Source organism: Oncorhynchus clarkii, chromosome 30 (assembly GCF_045791955.1).
Source record: "Oncorhynchus clarkii lewisi isolate Uvic-CL-2024 chromosome 30, UVic_Ocla_1.0, whole genome shotgun sequence".
In the NCBI taxonomy this organism is placed as follows: domain Eukaryota; kingdom Metazoa; phylum Chordata; class Actinopteri; order Salmoniformes; family Salmonidae; genus Oncorhynchus; species Oncorhynchus clarkii.
Window position 1 is genome coordinate 47,177,367 of NC_092176.1, and position 20,677 is coordinate 47,198,043.

At 49.3% G+C, this 20,677-nt stretch overlaps 1 protein-coding gene across 1 annotated transcript in view; it reads left to right on the forward strand.

Moving 5' to 3' along the window:
* Positions 1–20,677, forward strand: part of LOC139389411 (death-associated protein kinase 1) — a 173,986-nt gene that overhangs the window by 94,317 nt on the left and 58,992 nt on the right. The window contains exons 13-16 of the mRNA XM_071136154.1: positions 1,576–1,695; positions 2,045–2,143; positions 5,622–5,720; positions 11,464–11,562. Of these exons, the coding sequence (XP_070992255.1) occupies positions 1,576–1,695; positions 2,045–2,143; positions 5,622–5,720; positions 11,464–11,562 (417 nt within the window). The remainder of the gene's footprint in view (positions 1–1,575; positions 1,696–2,044; positions 2,144–5,621; positions 5,721–11,463; positions 11,563–20,677) is intronic.

Here is a 20,677-nt window from a genome sequence, read left to right on the forward strand (position 1 = left end):
TACCCATCTAAACTTTACACAGTTGGTTACTTCCTGAAACTTCCTGAAACTACTGTCTGTCCCTCCCCACCCCCTTCTCTGTCTGTCCCTCCTCACCCCCCTCTCTGTCTGTCCCTCCCCACCCCCTCTCTGTCTGTCCCTCCCCACCCCCCTCTGTCTTTCCCTCCCCACCCCCCTCTCTGTCTTTCCCTCCCCACCCCCCTCTCTGTCTTTCCCTCCCCACCCCCCTCTCTGTCTTTCCCTCCCTACCCCCCTCTCTGTCTTTCCCTCCCCACCCCCTCTGTCTTTCCCTCCCCACCCCCTCTCTGTCTGTCTCTCCCCACCCCCCTCTCTGTCTGTCCCTCCCCACCCCCCTCTCTGTCTGTCCCTCCCCACCCCCCTCTCTGTCTGTCCCTCCCCACCCCTCTATGTGTGTCCCTCCCCACCCCCTCTCTGTCTGTCCCTCCCCACCCCCCTCTCTGTCTGTCCCTCCCCACCCCCTCTCTGTCTGTCCCTCCCCACCCCCTCTCTGTCTGTCCCTCCCCACCCCCTCTCTGTCTGTCCCTCCCCACCCCCCTCTCTGTCTGTCCCTCCCCACCCCCTCTATGTCTTTCCCTCCCCACCCCCTCTCTGTCTGTCCCTCCCCACCCCCTCTCTGTCTGTCCCTCCCCACCCCCTCTCTGTCTGTCCCTCCCCACCCCCCTCTCTGTCTGTCCCTCCCCACCCCCTCTATGTCTTTCCCTCCCCACCCCCCTCTCTGTCTGTCCTTCCCCACCCCCCTCTCTGTCTTTCCCTCCCCACCCCCCTCTGTCTTTCCCTCCCCACCCCCCTCTCGGTCTGTCCCTCCCCATCCTCCTCTCTGTCTGTCTGTCTGTCTGTCTGTCCCTCCCCACCAACCTCCCTGTCTGTCCCTCCCCACCCCCCTCTCGGTCTGTCCCTCCCCATCCTCCTCTGTCTGTCTGTCTGTCCCTCCCCACCCCCCTCTCGGTCTGTCCCTCCCCAGTACAGAACATGTTTTTCTGAGGGACTTAATTCAGGGTCACATCCAGCTGTTACTATAACACTAGAGCATATTATCCCTGTTACCTGAGCCTGTGGCATGATACCATACACCTGATGGAAACTAAGTACCCCCCTGTTGTTACTATAACACTAGAGCATATTATCCCTGTTACCTGAGCCTGTGGCATGATACCATACACCTGATGGAAACTAAATACCCCCCTGTTGTTACTATAACACTAGAGCATGTTATCCCTGTTACCTGAGCCTGTGGCATGATACCATACACCTGATGGAAACTAAATAACCCCCTGTTGTTACTATAACACTAGAGCATATTATCCCTGTTACCTGAGCCTGTGGCATGATACCATACACCTGATGGAAACTAAATACCCCCTGTTGTTACTATAACACTAGAGCATGTTATCCCTGTTACCTGAGCCTGTGGCATGATACCATACACCTGATGGAAACTAAATAACCCCCTGTTGTTACTATAACACTAGATCATATTATCCCTGTTACCTGAGCCTGTGGCATGATACCATACACCTGATGGAAACTAAATAACCCCCTGTTGTGTGTCAATAGGATGAGGAAGACTCCTTTGTGATGAAGGCTATAATCCATGCAATAAACGACAACAACGTACCTGGCCTGCAGCACCTTCTGACCTCACTGACCAGCTATGACCTTAACCAGCCCAACAAGGTGAGAACACAGCTCTGTCTCTGGGGGTGTGTGTGTGTGTGTGTGTGTGTGTGTGTGTGTGTGTGTGTGTGTGTTAACCAATGTAATAATGTTTTTAATTGTTACATTTATTCTCCTATTAACCCTCTCATCTATCTAGTCATCTATCTAATCATCCCGCTAACAGTCTGTCTGATATTTTCTCCAGCTCTCAGCAGAACACCTTGTTAAGGAATCAGTCTCTACTATCATACTAACCCTGACTTCTCTGGTCTGCTCAGAACACCGTGTGTGTGTGTACAGTATAATGTGTGTACAGTATAATGTGTGTACATTCACTGATCCCATGTTAACATGTGTGTGTGGGTAGAACGGGACTCCCCCCCTCCTGATTGCAGCAGGCTGTGGAAACATTCAGATAATCGATGTGCTGATGGGGAAAGGAGCTGAGATACAGGCCCACGACAAGGTACACACACTACCACGACAAGGTACACACACTACCACGACAAGGTACACACAAACTACCACGACAAGGTACACACACTACCACGACAAGGTACACACACTACCACGACAAGGTACACACACTACCACGACAAGGTACACACACACTACTACGACAAGGTACACACACACTACCACGACAAGGTACACACACACTACCACGACAAGGCACACACACACTACCGCGACAAGGCACACACACACTACCGCGACAAGGTACACACACTACCACGACAAGGTACACACACTACCACGACAAGGTACACACACTACCACGACAAGGTACACACACACTACCACGACAAGGTACACACACACTACCACAACAAGGTACACACACTACCACGACAAGGTACACACACTACCACGACAAGCTACACACACTACCACGACAAGGTACACACACTACCACGACAAGGTACACACACTACCACGACAAGGTACACACACTACCACGACAAGGTACACACACACTACCGCGACAAGGTACACACACTGCCACGACAAGATACACACACACTACCACGACAAGGTACACACACTACCACGACAAGGTACACACACTACCACGACAAGATACAAACACACTACCACGACAAGGTACACACACACTACCACGACAAGGTACACACACTACCACGACAAGGTACACACACTACCACGACATGGTACACACACTACCGCGACAAGGTACACACACTACCGCGACAAGGTACACATACACTACCGCGACAATGTACACACACTACCACGACAAGATACACACACACTACCACGACAAGGTACACACACTACCACGACAAGGTACACACACTACCACGACAAGGTACACACACTACCACAACAAGATACAAACACACTACCACGACAAGGTACACACACTACCACGACAAGGTACACACACACTACCACGACAAGGTACACACACACTACCACGACAAGGTACACACACTACCACGACAAGGTACACACACTACCGCGACATGGTACACACACTACCGCGACAAGGTACACACACTACCGCGACAAGGTACACACACTACCACGACAAGGTACACACACACTACCACGACAAGGTACACACACACTACCACGACAAGGTACACACACACTACCACGACAAGGTACACACACACTACCACGACAAGGTACACACACTACCAGGACAAGGTACACACACTACCACGACAAGGTACACACAGACTGGACTCACACACAAAAAAACACCCAGTCGACTTCTTATTTTGGGTTTTATTTTAATGACACTCAAGAATACAAAAATGTATACACTACTGTTCAATAGTTTGGGGTCACTTAGAAATGCCCACATTTTTTGTCCATTAAAATAACACCAAATTGATCAGAAATACAGTGTAGACATTGTTAATGATGTAAATGACTATTGTGGCTGGATTTTTAATGGAATATCTACATAGGTGTACAGAGGCCCATTATCAGCAACCATCACTCCTGTGTTCCAATGGCACGTTGTGTGTATCATTTTAAAAAGCTAATTGATCATTAGAAAACCCTTTCACAAATTATGTTAGCACAGCTGAAAACTGTTGTCCTGATTAAAGAAGCAATAAAACTGTCCTTCTTTAGACTAGTGGAGTATCTGGAGCATCATCATTTGTGGGTTTGAATACAGGCTCAACATGGCCACAATTCCTCAACAGGCAGCTTCATTAAACAGTACCCGCAAAACACCAGTCTCAACGTCAAGAGTGAAGAGGCGACTGCGGGATGTTGGCCTTCTAGGCAGAGTTGCAAAGAAAAAGACATATCTCAGACTGGCCAATAAAAATAAAAGATTAAGATGGGCAAAAGAACACAGACACTGGACAGAGGAATTCTGCCTAGAAGGCCAGCATCCCGGAGTCGCCTCTTCACTGTTGGGGTTGAGATTGGACAGAGGAACTCTGCCTAGAAGGCCAGCATCCCGGAGTTGCCTCTTCGCTGTTGGGGTTGAGACTGGACAGAGGAACTCTGCCTAGAAGGCCAGCATCCCGGAGTTGCCTCTTCACTGTTGACGTTGAGAGTGGACAGAGGAACTCTGCCTAGAAGGCCAGAATCCCGGAGTCGCCTCTACACTGTTGACGTTGACTGGACAGAGGAACTCTACCTAGAAGGCCAGCATCCTGGAGTCGCCTCTTTATGTTGACGTTGAGACTGGTGTTTTGTGGGTACTATTTAATGATGCTGCCAGTTGAGGACTTGTGAGGCGTCTGTTTCTCAAACTAGACACTGTAATGTACTTGTCCTCTTCCTCAGTTGTGCACCGGGGCCTCCCACTTCTCTTTCTATTCTGGTTAGGGCCAGTTTGCGCTGTTCTGTGAAGGGGGTAGTACACGGCGTTGTACGAGATTTTCAGCTTTTTAGCAATTTCTTGCATGGAATAGTTTCCATGGGGGGTGGGGAGGGACAGACAGTAGTTTCAGGAAGTTTCAGGAAGTAACCAACTGTTTCAGAAGAAAGGGTTCTCTAATGATCAATTAGCCTTTTAAAATTATAAACTTGGATTAGCTAACACAATGTGCCATTGGAACACAGGAGTGATGGTTGCTGATAATGGGCCTATGTATGTCTATGTAGATATTCCATTGAAAATCTGCCGTTTCCAGCTACAACAGTCATTTACAACATTAACAATGTCTACACTGTATTTCTGATCAATTTGATGCTATTTTAATGGACAAAAAAATGTCTTTAAAAAACAAGGATATTTCTAATTGACCCCAAACTTTTGAACGGTAGTGTAGATATTGTCAAATGTTCATAGAAGTTCAAACTGTCTTTGGCTTCCTTTGATTAAATGTGAGGGAGTGTTTTGAGAGGTGGAGAATATTTGAAGGCTCGTTGTTAAACCAGCCGTCTAGCTGGATGGGATAAGGTGAGGTGTGGTGAGGTGTGGTGAGGTGGGGTGAGGTGGGATGGGGTGGGATGGGGTGTGATGAGGTGTGATGAGGTGGGATGAGGTGGGATGAGGTGTGATGGGATGAGGTGGGGTGAGGTGTGATGGGATGGGGTGAGGTGTGATGAGGTGTGATGGGGTGGGATGGGGTGAGGTGGGATGGGGTGAGGTGGGGTGAGGTGGGGTGAGGTGGGGTGAGGTGGGATGGGGTGAGGTGGGGTGGGGTGAGGTGTGATGAGGTGTGGTGAGGTGGGATGAGGTGGGATGAGGTGGGATGGGGTGGGATGGGGTGAGGTGGGGTGAGGTGGGATGGGGTGAGGTGTGATGAGGTGGGATGAGGTGTGATGAGGTATGATGGGGTGGGATGGGGTGAGGTGTGATGGGATGAGGTGGGATGAGGTGGGATGAGGTGTGAGTAACAGACACACTACAGACCATTCTAATGTAGCTTAAGTAATCGCATGTTGCCCATTTGAACCATTTGTGCTGCACATCCCAGTGTCTGACTGTACCCATTGAACCTTAGAGTGGAGCGAACGCCATCTACTACGCAGGGAGACACGGACACGTGGAGACCCTCAGGTTCCTGCATGAAAAGACCTGCCCTCTGGACGTCCAAGATAAGGTGATCCCCCCACACTCACACCAGGCCCTGAATACCACGATCACAACACACTTCACACTTCCATGACCGTCAGTCCATCAGTCCCCTCGAGCGGCTCACGCCCCTTCCTCCCCACACACTACGGCTGTGACGGTCATGGAGTTTTGGGTGACGGTAAATTGGCCATGAATAGAATGATTTTCCCATTCAAGTCAGTGATGTCATAATGTGTGGACTGGCAACCGTTGCGAGGAGCAAAGCAGATAGTAAAAACAGGAAGTGTGCCCATCAATATGAGCTGTGATTTGTTGTCAACTCATCTGACTTTGCAAAAAATGCTTTGAATTGCATGAGCCACATTAGTTAACATAATTTGAATAACATTCTACGTTACCAAGGAAGTAATTGCATCACAATACCAGGCAGCCATTGTGAGTTTACCAGTCAACTTGTCACACGAAAGCCTGGCCATCTAGTCTACAATCAGTTGTTTGTTCAGTAAATGTATATATTTTTTTAATAATTCGGTTTTAATGTTTATTTTCATGACAGTCTTCGTCCATGACGGTCGGTTACACGCTTATACAATAGTACAACAGTCCTAACACACTACCTTTAGGCAGGAGGCTCAGTCATCAGAGTTCAATCATTCCTGGATTGATCTGCTTTATTTGCTGTTGCCATGGAGACTGTGATAGAGACGCTTCACTCCCCCTGATGGAGATGCGTCACTCCTCCTTTCTCAGTGCCTCTCCACCTCTCTAGATCACTACGCCGACCGACTGGCCAGGATGGCATCAGCTGATACACTGGTGTTTTACGTCACAGAACGCTTCAATGGAAATAAAATATTGTTTCACCACAGAGTGGGTGTGGGTGTGCCTAGATGTTTATACTTCAGAAGGACTGTGTTTGTGTGTGTGTTGTGCCATGACACCCAACATTTAAATTGTTATGTAATGGTTTCTGGAGTTAGAAATAGAGCAGATGAGCCAGAAACATTCTTTTGTTGAAATATAATTTGTTCTCTGAGAAATTAAGCGAAATGAATGCACCCAAATTGTCAATTTTAATTTATATAGTACCTAACATCCGTTTTGAACCAAACTTTTTTCTAACAATGAGTAAGACATAAGGAATACAAATAAGTGGTCAAAAGTCATCCAGGCCCCCCCCCCCCCCCCCCCCCACAACAATCCACCCCAACAACCAAAACATGAAACACCTACCTAATATTTAGTTACTCTCCCTATTCCCCCCAGAACAGCCTCAATTCATCAGGTCATGAACTCTACAAGGTGTCCAAAGCATTCCACAGGGATGCTGGTCCATGTTGTCTCTACAAGGTGTCCAAAGCGTTCCACAGGGATGCTGGTCCATGTTGTCTCTACAAGGTGTCCAAAGCGTTCTACAGGGATGCTGGTCCATGTTGACTCTACAAGGTGTCGTTCCACAGGGATGCTGGTCCATGTTGTCTCTACAAGGTGTTGAAAGCGTTCCACAGGGATGCTGGTCCATGTTGTCTCTACAAGGTGTCCAAAGCGTTCCACAGGGATGCTGGTCCATGTTGTCTCTACAAGGTGTCCAAAGCGTTCTACAGGGATGCTGGTCCATGTTGACTCTACAAGGTGTCGTTCCACAGGGATGCTGGTCCATGTTGTCTCTACAAGGTGTTGAAAGCGTTCCACAGGGATGCTGGTCCATGTTGTCTCTACAAGGTGTCCAAAGCATTCCACAGGGATGCTGGCCCATGTTGTCTCTACAAGGTGTCCAAAGCGTTCCACAGGGATGCTGGTCCATGTTGTCTCTACAAGGTGTCCAAAGCGTTCCACAGGGATGCTGGTCCATGTTGACTCTACAAGGTGTTGAAAGCGTTCCACAGGGATGCTGGTCCATGTTGTCTCTACAAGGTGTTGAAAGCGTTCCACAGGGATGCTGGTCCATGTTGTCTCTACAAGGTGTCCAAAGCATTCCACAGGGATGCTGGCCCATGTTGTCTCTACAAGGTGTCCAAAGCATTCCACAGGGATGCTGGTCCATGTTGTCTCTACAAGGTGTCCAAAGCGTTCTACAGGGATGCTGGTCCATGTTGTCTCTACAAGGTGTCCAAAGCGTTCCACAGGGATGCTGGTCCATGTTGACTCTACAAGGTGTAGGTGTCGTTCCACAGGGATGCTGGTCCATGTTGTCTCTACAAGGTGTTGAAAGCGTTCCACAGGGATGCTGGTCCATGTTGTCTCTACAAGGTGTTGAAAGCGTTCCACAGGGATGCTGGTCCATGTTGTCTCTACAAGGTGTCCAAAGCATTCCACAGGGATGCTGGCCCATGTTGTCTCTACAAGGTGTCCAAAGCGTTCCACAGGGATGCTGGTCCATGTTGTCTCTACAAGGTGTCCAAAGCGTTCTACAGGGATGCTGGTCCATGTTGACTCTACAAGGTGTCGTTCCACAGGGATGCTGGTCCATGTTGTCTCTACAAGGTGTTGAAAGCGTTCCACAGGGATGCTGGTCCATGTTGACTCTACAAGGTGTCCAAAGCGTTCCACAGGGATGCTGGTCCATGTTGACTCTACAAGGTGTCGTTCCACAGGGATGCTGGTCCATGTTGTCTCTACAAGGTGTTGAAAGCGTTCCACAGGGATGCTGGTCCATGTTGTCTCTACAAGGTGTTGAAAGCGTTCCACAGGGATGCTGGTCCATGTTGTCTCTACAAGGTGTTGAAAGCGTTCCACAGGGATGCTGGTCCATGTTGTCTCTACAAGGTGTCCAAAGCATTCCACAGGGATGCTGGCCCATGTTGTCTCTACAAGGTGTCCAAAGCGTTCCACAGGGATGCTGGTCCATGTTGTCTCTACAAGGTGTTGAAAGCGTTCCACAGGGATGCTGGTCCATGTTGTCTCTACAAGGTGTCCAAAGCATTCCACAGGGATGCTGGCCCATGTTGTCTCTACAAGGTGTCCAAAGCATTCCACAGGGATGCTGGTCCATGTTGTCTCTACAAGGTGTCCAAAGCGTTCTACAGGGATGCTGGTCCATGTTGTCTCTACAAGGTGTCCAAAGCGTTCCACAGGGATGCTGGTCCATGTTGACTCTACAAGGTGTAGGTGTCGTTCCACAGGGATGCTGGTCCATGTTGTCTCTACAAGGTGTTGAAAGCGTTCCACAGGGATGCTGGTCCATGTTGTCTCTACAAGGTGTTGAAAGCGTTCCACAGGGATGCTGGTCCATGTTGTCTCTACAAGGTGTCCAAAGCATTCCACAGGGATGCTGGCCCATGTTGTCTCTACAAGGTGTCCAAAGCGTTCCACAGGGATGCTGGTCCATGTTGTCTCTACAAGGTGTCCAAAGCGTTCTACAGGGATGCTGGTCCATGTTGACTCTACAAGGTGTCGTTCCACAGGGATGCTGGTCCATGTTGTCTCTACAAGGTGTTGAAAGCGTTCCACAGGGATGCTGGTCCATGTTGACTCTACAAGGTGTCCAAAGCGTTCCACAGGGATGCTGGTCCATGTTGACTCTACAAGGTGTCGTTCCACAGGGATGCTGGTCCATGTTGTCTCTACAAGGTGTTGAAAGCGTTCCACAGGGATGCTGGTCCATGTTGTCTCTACAAGGTGTTGAAAGCGTTCCACAGGGATGCTGGTCCATGTTGACTCTACAAGGTGTCCAAAGCGTTCCACAGGGATGCTGGTCCATGTTGACTCTACAAGGTGTGGAAAGCGTTCCACAGGGATGCTGGCCCATGTTGACTCTACAAGGTGTTGAAAGCATTCCACAGGGATGCTGGTCCATGTTGTCTCTACAAGGTGTAGAAAGCGTTCCATAGGGATGCTGGTCCATGTTGACTCTACAAGGTGTCGTTCCACAGGGATGCTGGTCCATGTTGTCTCTACAAGGTGTCCAAAGCGTTCCACAGGGATGCTGGTCCATGTTGACTCTACGAGGTGTCGTTCCACAGGGATGCTGGTCCATGTTGACTCTACAAGGTGTCGTTCCACAGGGATGCTGGTCCATGTTGTCTCTACAAGGTGTTGAAAGCGTTCCACAGGGATGCTGGTCCATGTTGTCTCTACAAGGTGTTGAAAGCGTTCCACAGGGATGCTGGTCCATGTTGACTCTACAAGGTGTCCAAAGCGTTCCACAGGGATGCTGGTCCATGTTGACTCTACAAGGTGTGGAAAGCGTTCCACAGGGATGCTGGCCCATGTTGACTCTACAAGGTGTTGAAAGCATTCCACAGGGATGCTGGTCCATGTTGTCTCTACAAGGTGTAGAAAGCGTTCCATAGGGATGCTGGTCCATGTTGACTCTACAAGGTGTCGTTCCACAGGGATGCTGGTCCATGTTGTCTCTACAAGGTGTCCAAAGCGTTCCACAGGGATGCTGGTCCATGTTGACTCTACGAGGTGTCGTTCCACAGGGATGCTGGTCCATGTTGACTCTACAAGGTGTCCAAAGCGTTCCACAGGGATGCTGGTCCATGTTGTCTCTACAAGGTGTCCAAAGCGTTCCACAGGGATGCTGGTCCATGTTGACTCTACAAGGTGTAGAAAGCGTTCCATAGGGATGCTGGTCCATGTTGTCTCTACAAGGTGTTGAAAGCGTTCCACAGGGATGCTGGTCCTTGTTGTCTCTACAAGGTGTCCAAAGCGTTCCACAGGGATGCTGGCCCATGTTGACTCCACAAGGTGTCCAAAGCGTTCCACAGGGATGCTGGTCCATGTTGTCTCTACAAGGTGTTGAAAGCGCTCCACAGGGATGCTGGTCCATGTTGACTCTACAAGGTGTCGTTCCACAGGGATGCTGGTCCTTGTTGTCTCTACAAGGTGTAGAAAGCGTTCCATAGGGATGCTGGCCCATGTTGACTCTACAAGGTGTTGAAAGCGTTCCACATGGATGCTGGTCCATGTTGACTCTACAAGGTGTTGAAAGCGCTCCACAGGGATGCTGGTCCATATTGACTCTACAAGGTGTCGTTCCACAGGGATGCTGGTCCATGTTGACTCTACAAGGTGTCCAAAGCGTTCCACAGGGATGCTGGTCCATGTTGACTCTACAAGGTGTCCAAAGCGTTCCACAGGGATGCTGGCCCATGTTGACTCCACAAGGTGTTGAAAGCGTTCCACAGGGATGCTGGTCCATGTCTCTACAAGGTGTAGAAAGCGTTCCATAGGGATGCTGGCCCATGTTGACTCTACAAGGTGTTGAAAGCGTTCCACATGGATGCTGGTCCATGTTGACTCTACAAGATGTCGAAAGCGTTCCACAGGGATGCTGGTCCATGTTGACTCTACAAGGTGTTGAAAGCTTTCCACATGGATGCTGGTCCATGTTGACTCTACAAGGTGTCCAAAGCGTTCCACAGGGATGCTGGTCCATGTTGACTCCAACTCTTCCCACAGCTGTCAAGTTTTCTGGATGTCCTTCATGTGGTGGACCATTCTTGATGCACACGGGAAACTGTTGTGTGACCTTTGGATTCCAATGTCTAACTCACTGTTAATAAAAAGTTTGGTTCAAATCGGATGTTAGGTACTATATTTATTACATATTATATGAATCCTAAAATTAAAAAGGGCAGTTTGAGTGCAATCCATTAGCTTAATTTTAAAAAATCTAAATATATTTAAAAGAAATAATGTTGCAGGAATTCTTATCTGTTTCTAACAACAGAAATGATTTCATAACGATCTGACATGGTGGGGGTCGATCTGGTGCTTTTTGAGGAGTAACGACCCGTGTTGATGCTGTGTTGCTGTTACAGAGTGGAGAGACAGCCCTCCATGTGGCAGCTCGCTATGGCAACGTGGATGTGGTCCAATACCTGTGTAGTATCCATGCCAACCCAGACCTCTCAGACAGGGTACGTGTACACGCACCACACACACACAGACCAGTCAGAGCGTACGTTCTGAGTTTGTACTGAATACTGTACTGTATCATTCTTGATTCACACGGTAAACCCTTGAGCGTGAAAAAGACCCAGCAGCGTTGCAGTTCCTGACACTCACCGGGTGCGCCTGGCACCTACTACCATACCCCGTTCTGAGACAGTTTTTCTTGTCCATTCATACATAATAAATCCATGTCTCAGTTGTCTCAAGGCTTAAAAATCCTTCTTTAACCTCCTCCTCTTCATCTACACGTCAATAAGGGATCCTATCTTTCACCTGGATTCACCTGGTCAGTCTGTCATAGAAAGAGTAGGTGTTCCTAATGTTTTGTTCAGAGTGTATTTTAGCAAGTAAATGAGACAAGTGCACAATGTATGTCACGTGTTAACCTGATGAGGTATGTCACGTGTTAACCTGATGAGGTATGTCACGTGTCAACCTGATGAGGTATGTCACGTGTCAACCTGATGAGGTATGTCACGTGTCAACCTGATGAGGTATGTCACGTGTTAACCTGATGAGGTATGTCACGTGTCAACCTGATGAGGTATGTCACGTGTCAACCTGATGAGGTATGTCACGTGTCAACCGGATGAGGTATGTCACGTGTCAACCGGATGAGGTATGTCACGTGTCAACCGGATGAGGTATGTCACGTGTCAACCGGATGAGGTATGTCACGTGTCAACCGGATGAGGTATGTCACGTGTCAACCGGATGAGGTATGTCACGTGTCAACCGGATGAGGTATGTCACGTGTCAACCGGATGAGGTATGTCACGTGTTCACCTAATGAGGTATGTCACGTGTTCACCTGATAAGGTATGTCACGTGTCAACCTGATGAGGTATGTCACGCGTCAACCCGATGAGGTATGTCACGCGTCAACCTGATGATGTATGTCACGCGTCAACCTGATGAGGTATGTCACACGTCAACCTGATGAGGTATGTCACGCGTCAACCTGATGAGGTTTGTCACGCGTCAACCTGATGAGGTTTGTCACGCGTCAACCTGATGAGGTTTGTCACGCGTCAACCTGATGAGGTTTGTCACGCGTCAACCTGATGAGGTTTGTCACGCGTTAACCTGATGAGGTATGTCACGCGTTAACCTGATGAGGTATGTCACGCGTTAACCTGATGAGGTATGTCACGCGTTAACCTGATGAGGTATGTCACGCGTTAACCTGATGAGGTATGTCACGCGTTAACCTGATGAGGTATGTCACGTGTTCACCTGATGAGGTATGTCACGTGTTCACCTGATGAGGTATGTCACGTGTTAACCTGATGAGGTATGTGTCAACCTGATGAGGTATGTGTCAACCTGATGAGGTATGTGTCAACCTGATGAGGTATGTGTCAACCTGATGAGGTATGTGTCAACCTGATGAGGTATGTGTCAACCTGTTGAGGTATGTCATGTGTCAACCTGATGAGGTATGTCACGTGTCAACCTGATGAGGTATATCACGTGTCAACCTGATGAGGAATGTCACGTGTCAACCTGAGGTGTGTCACGTGTCAACCTGATGAGGTGTGTCACGTGTCAACCTGAGGAGGTGTGTCACGTGTCAACCTGATGAGGTATGTCACGTGTCAACCTGATCAGGTATGTCACGTGTTAACCTGATCAGGTATGTCACGTGTTAACCTGATGAGGTATGTGTCAACCTGATGAGGTATGTGTCAACCTGATGAGGTATGTGTCAACCTGATGAGGTATGTCATGTGTCAACCTGATGAGGTATGTCACGTGTCAACCTGATGAGGTATGTCACGTGTCAACCTGATGAGGTATGTCACGTGTCAACCTGAGGTGTGTCACGTGTCAACCTGAGGAGGTGTGTCACGTGTCAACCTGATGAGGTATGTCACGTGTCAACCTGATGAGGTATGTCACGTGTCAACCTGATCAGGTATGTCACGCGTCAACCTGATGAGGTATGTCACGCGTCAACCTGATGAGGTTTGTCACGCGTCAACCTGATGAGGTTTGTCATGCGTCAACCTGATGAGGTATGTCACGCGTTAACCTGATGAGGTATGTCACGCGTTAACCTGATGAGGTATGTCACGTGTTAACCTGATGAGGTATGTGTCAACCTGATGAGGTATGTGTCAACCTGATGAGGTACGTGTCAACCTGATGAGTTATGTCACGTGTTAACCTGATGAGGTATGTGTCAACCTGATGAGGTATGTCATGTGTCAACCTGATGAGGTATGTCACTTGTCAACCTGATGAGGTATGTCACGTGTCAACCTGATGAGGTATGTCACGTGTCAACCGGATGAGGTATGTCACGTGTCAACCGGATGAGGTATGTCACGTGTTCACCTGATGAGGTATGTCACGTGTTCACCTGATGAGGTATGTCACACGTCAACCTGATGAGGTATGTCACGCGTCAACCTGATGAGGTTTGTCACGCGTCAACCTGATGAGGTTTGTCACGCGTCAACCTGATGAGGTTTGTCACGCGTTAACCTGATGAGGTATGTCACGCGTTAACCTGATGAGGTATGTCACGTGTTAAACTGATGAGGTACAGTGCATTCGGAAAGTATTCAGACCCCTTGACTTTTTCCACATTTTGTTACATTACAGCCTTATTCTAAAATGTATCAAATAAAAAATTTAAAATCCTTATCAGTCTATACACAATACCCCATAATGACAAATCAAAAACAGGTTTTTACATAAGTATTCAGACCCTTTGCTATGAAACTCGAAATTGAGCTCAGGTGCATCCTGTTTCCATTGATCATCCTTGAGATGTTTCTCCAACTTGATTGGAGTCCACCTGTTGTAAATTCAATTGATTGGACATGATTTGGAGAGGCACACACCTGTCTATATAAGGTCCCATAGTTGACAGTGCATGTCAGAGCAAAAACCAAGGAATTGTCCTTAGAGCTCCAAGACAGGATTGTGTGGAGGCACAAATCTGGGGAAGGGTACCAAAACATTTCTGCAGCATTGAAGGTCCCCAAGAACACTGTGACCTCCATCATTCTTAAATGGAAGAAGTTTGGAACCACCAAGACTCTTACTAGAGCTGGCCACTCTGCCAAACAATCGGGGAGAAGGGCCTTGGTCAGGGAGGTGACCAATAACCTGATGGTCACTCTGACAGCTCCAGAGTTCCTCTGTGGAAATGGGAGAACCTTCCAGAAGGACAACCATCTCTGCAACACTTCACCAATCAGACCTTTATGGTAGAGCGGCCAGACGGAAGCCACTCCTCAGTAAAAGGCACTGCTTTGAGTTTGCCAAAAGGCACCTAAAGGACTCTCAGACCATGAGAAACAAGATTCTCTGGTCTGATGAAACCAAGATTGAACTCTTTGGCCTGAATGTCAAGTGTCACGTTTGGAGGAAACCTGGCGCAATCCCTATGGTGAAGCATGGTGGTGGCAGCATCAGTCGTGGGGATGTTTTTCAGCAGCAGGGACTGGGAGACTAGTCAGGATCGCGGGGAAAGCTGAACGGAGCAAAGTACAGAGAGATCCTTGATGAAAACTTGCTCCAGAGTGCTCAGGACCTCAGACTGGGTTGAAGGTTCACCTTCCAACAGGACAACAACCCTAAGCACACAGCAAAGACAACACAGGAGTGGCTTCGGGACAGGAGGGACAGCAGCATTGTTCTGTACCAACCGTTAGATCAGGAGGGACAGCAGCGTTGTTCTGTACCAATCGTTAGATCAGGGACAGCGGCGTTGTTCTGTACCAACCGTTAGATCAGGAGGGACAGAAGCATTGTTCTGTACCAACCGTTAGATCAGGAGGGACAGCAGCGTTGTTCTGTACCAACTGTTAGATCAGGAGGGACAGCAGCGTTGTTCTGTACCAACCGTTAGATCAGGAGGGACAGCAGCGTTGTTCTGTACCAACCGTTAGATCAGGAGGGACAGCAGCGTTGTTCTGTACCAACCGTTAGATCAGGAGGGACAGCAGCGTTCTGTACCAACCGTTAGATCAGGAGGGACAGCAGCATTGTTCTGTACCAACCGTTAGATCAGGAGGGACAGCAGCATTGTTCTGTTCCAACCGTTAGATCAGGAGGGACAGTAGCGTTGTTCTGTACCAACCGTTAGATCAGGAGGGACAGCAGCGTTGTTCTGTACCAAATGTTAGATCAGGAGGGACAGCAGCGTTGTTCTGTACCAACCGTTAGATCAGGGACAGCAGCGTTGTTCTGTACCAACCGTTAGATCAGGAGGGACAGCAGCATTGTTCTGTACCAATCGTTAGATCAGGAGGGACAGCATCATTGTTCTGTTCCAACCGTTAGATCAGGAGGGACAGCAGCATTGTTCTGTACCAACCGTTAGATCAGGAGGGACAGCAGCGTTGTTCTGTACCAACCGTTAGATCAGGAGGGACAGCAGCGTTGTTCTGTACCAACCGTTAGATCAGGAGGGACAGCAGCGTTGTTCTGTACCAACCGTTAGATCAGGAGGGACAGCAGCGTTGTTCTGTACCAACCGTTAGATCAGCAGGGACAGCAGCGTTGTTCTGTACCAACCGTTAGATCAGGAAGGACAGCAGCGTTGTTCTGTACCAACCGTTAGATCAGGGACAGCAGCGTTGTTCTGTACCAACCGTTAGATCAGGGATAGCAGCGTTGTTCTGTACCAACCGTTAGATCAGGGACAGCAGCGTTGTTCTTTACCCACCGTTAGATCAGGAGGGACAGCAGCGTTGTTCTGTACCAACCGTTAGATCAGGAGGGACAGCAGCGTTGTTCTGTACCAACCGTTAGATCAGGAGGGACAGCAGCGTTGTTCTGTACCAACCGTTAGATCAGGAGGGACAGTAGCGTTGTTCTGTACCAACCGTTAGATCAGGAGGGACAGCACCGTTGTTCTGTACCAACCGTTAGATCAGGGACAGCAGCGTTGTTCTGTACCAACCGTTAGATCAGGAGGGACAGTAGCGTTGTTCTGTACCAACCGTTAGATCAGGAGGGACAGCAGCGTTGTTCTGTACCAACCGTTAGATCAGGAGGGACAGCAGCGTTGTTCTGTACCAACCGTTAGATCAGGAGGGACAGCAGCGTTGTTCTGTACCAACCGTTAGATCAGGAGTGACAGCAGCGTTGTTCTGTACCAACCGTTAGATCAGGAGGGACAGCAGCGTTGTTCTGTACCAACCGTTAGATCAGGAGGGACAGCAGCGTTGTTCTGTACCAACCGTTAGATCAGGGACAGCAGCGTTGTTCTGTACCAACCGTTAGATCAGGAGGGACAGCAGCGTTGTTCTGTACCAACCGTTAGATCAGGAGGGACAGCAGCGTTGTTCTGTACCAACCGTTAGATCAGGAGGGACAACAGCGTTGTTCTGTACCAACCGTTATATCAGGAGGGACAGTAGCGTTGTTCTGTACCAACCGTTAGATCAGGAGGGACAGCAGCGTTGTTCTGTACCAACCGTTAGATCAGGGACAGCAGCGTTGTTCTGTACCAACCGTTAGATCAGGAGGGACAGCAGCGTTCTGTACCAACCGTTAGATCAGGAGGGACAGCAGCATTGTTCTGTACCAACCGTTAGATCAGGAGGGACAGCAGCATTGTTCTGTTCCAACCGTTAGATCAGGAGGGACAGCAGCATTGTTCTGTACCAACCGTTAGATCAGGAGGGACAGCAGCATTGTTCTGTACCAACCGTTAGATCAGGAGGGATAGCAGCGTTGTTCTGTACCAACCGTTAGATCAGGAGGGACAGCAGCGTTGTTCTGTACCAACCGTTAGATCAGGAGGGACAGCAGCGTTGTTCTGTACCAACCGTTAGATCAGGGACAGCAGCGTTGTTCTGTACCAACCGTTAGATCAGCAGGGACAGCAGCGATGTTCTGTACCAACCGTTAGATCAGGAAGGACAGCAGCGTTGTTCTGTACCAACCGTTAGATCAGGAAGGACAGCAGCGTTGTTCTGTACCAACCGTTAGATCAGGAGGGACAGCAGCGTTGTTCTGTACCAACCGTTAGATCAGGGACAGCAGCGTTGTTCTGTACCAACCGTTAGATCAGGGACAGCAGCGTTGTTCTGTACCAACCGTTAGATCAGGAGGGACAGCAGCGTTGTTCTGTACCAACCGTTAGATCAGGGACAGCAGCGTTGTTCTGTACCAACCGTTAGATCAGGAGGGACAGCAGCGTTGTTCTGTACCAACCGTTAGATCAGGAGGGACAGCAGCATTGCTCTGTACCAACCGTTGGATCAGGAGGGACAGCAGCGTTGTTCTGTACCAACCGTTAGATCAGGAGGGACAGCAGCGTTGTTCTGTACCAACCGTTAGATCAGGAGGGACAGCAGCGTTGTTCTGTACCAACCATTAGATCAGGGACAGCAGCGTTGTTCTGTACCAACCGTTAGATCAGGAGGGACAGCAGCGTTGTTCTGTACCAACCGTTAGATCAGGGACAGCAGCGTTGTTCTGTACCAACCGTTAGATCAGCAGGGACAGCAGCGTTGTTCTGTACCAACCGTTAGATCAGGGACAGCAGCATTGTTCTGTACCAACCGTTAGATCAGGCACAGCAGCGTTGTTCTGTACCAACCGTTAGATCAGGCACAGCAGCGTTGTTCTGTACCAACCGTTAGATCAGGAGGGACAGCAGCGTTGTTCTGTACCAACCGTTAGATCAGGGACAGCAGCATTGTTCTGTACCAACCGTTAGATCAGGAGTGACAGCAGCGTTGTTCTGTACCAACCGTTAGATCAGAGACAGCAGCGTTGTTCTGTACCAACCGTTAGATCAGGAGGGACAGCAGCGTTGTTCTGTACCAACCGTTAGATCAGGGACAGCAGCGTTGTTCTGTACCAACCGTTAGATCAGCAGGGACAGCAGCGATGTTCTGTACCAACCGTTAGATCAGGAAGGACAGCAGCGTTGTTCTGTACCAACCGTTAGATCAGGAAGGACAGCAGCGTTGTTCTGTACCAACCGTTAGATCAGGAGGGACAGCAGCATTGTTCTGTACCAACCGTTAGATCAGGGACAGCAGCGTTGTTCTGTACCAACCGTTAGATCAGGGACAGCAGCGTTGTTCTGTACCAACCGTTAGATCAGGAGGGACAGCAGCGTTGTTCTGTACCAACCGTTAGATCAGGAGGGACAGCAGCATTGCTCTGTACCAACCGTTGGATCAGGAGGGACAGCAGCGTTGTTCTGTACCAACCGTTAGATCAGGAGGGACAGCAGCGTTGTTCTGTACCAACCGTTAGATCAGGGACAGCAGCGTTGTTCTGTTCCATCTGTTAGATCAGAAGGGACAGCAGTGTTGTTCTGTACCAACCGTTAGATCAGGGACAGCAGCATTGTTCTGTACCAACCGTTAGATCAGGAGGGACAGCAGCGTTGTTCTGTACCAACCGTTAGATCAGGGACAGCAGCGTTGTTCTGTACCAACCGTTAGATCAGGAGGGACAGCAGCATTGTTCTGTACCAACCGTTAGATCAGGAGGGACAGCAGCATTGTTCTGTTCCAACCGTTAGATCAGGAGGGACAGCAGCGTTGTTCTGTACCAACCGTTAGATCAGGAGTGACAGCAGCGTTGTTCTGTACCAACCGTTAGATCAGGAGGGACAGCAGCGTTGTTCTGTACCAACCGTTAGATCAGGAGGGACAGCAGCGTTGTTCTGTACCAACCGTTAGATCAGGGACAGCAGCGTTGTTCTGTACCAACCGTTAGATCAGGAGGGACAGCAGCGTTGTTCTGTACCAACCGTTAGATCAGGAGGGACAGCAGCGTTGTTCTGTACCAACCGTTAGATCAGGAGGGACAACAGCGTTGTTCTGTACCAACCGTTAGATCAGGAGGGACAGTAGCGTTGTTCTGTACCAACCGTTAGATCAGGAGGGACAGCAGCGTTGTTCTGTACCAACCGTTAGATCAGGGACAGCAGCGTTGTTCTGTACCAACCGTTAGATCAGGAGGGACAGCAGCGTTCTGTACCAACCGTTAGATCAGGAGGGACAGCAGCATTGTTCTGTACCAACCGTTAGATCAGGGACAGCAGCATTGTTCTGTACCAACCGTTAGATCAGGAAGGACAGCAGCGTTGTTCTGTACCAACCGTTAGATCAGGAAGGACAGCAGCGTTGTTCTGTACCAACCGTTAGATCAGGAGGGACAGCAGCATTGTTCTGTACCAACCGTTAGATCAGGGACAGCAGCGTTGTTCTGTACCAACCGTTAGATCAGGGACAGCAGCGTTGTTCTGTACCAACCGTTAGATCAGGAGGGACAGCAGCGTTGTTCTGTACCAACCGTTAGATCAGGAGGGACAGCAGCATTGCTCTGTACCAACCGTTGGATCAGGAGGGACAGCAGCGTTGTTCTGTACCAACCGTTAGATCAGGAGGGACAGCAGCGTTGTTCTGTACCAACCGTTAGATCAGGGACAGCAGCGTTGTTCTGTTCCATCTGTTAGATCAGAAGGGACAGCAGTGTTGTTCTGTACCAACCGTTAGATCAGGGACAGCAGCATTGTTCTGTACCAACCGTTAGATCAGGAGGGACAGCAGCGTTGTTCTGTACCAACCGTTAGATCAGGGACAGCAGCGTTGTTCTGTACCAACCGTTAGATCAGGAGGGACAGCAGCATTGTTCTGTACCAACCGTTAGATCAGGAGGGACAGCAGCATTGTTCTGTTCCAACCGTTAGATCAGGAGGGACAGCAGCGTTGTTCTGTACCAACCGTTAGATCAGGAGTGACAGCAGCGTTGTTCTGTACCAACCGTTAGATCAGGAGGGACAGCAGCGTTGTTCTGTACCAACCGTTAGATCAGGAGGGACAGCAGCGTTGTTCTGTACCAACCGTTAGATCAGGGACAGCAGCAATGTTCTGTACCAACCGTTAGATCAGGAGGGACAGCAGCGTTGTTCTGTACCAACCGTTAGATCAGGAGGGACAGCAGCGTTGTTCTGTACCAACCGTTAGATCAGGAGGGACAACAGCGTTGTTCTGTACCAACCGTTAGATCAGGAGGGACAGTAGCGTTGTTCTGTACCAACCGTTAGATCAGGAGGGACAGCAGCGTTGTTCTGTACCAACCGTTAGATCA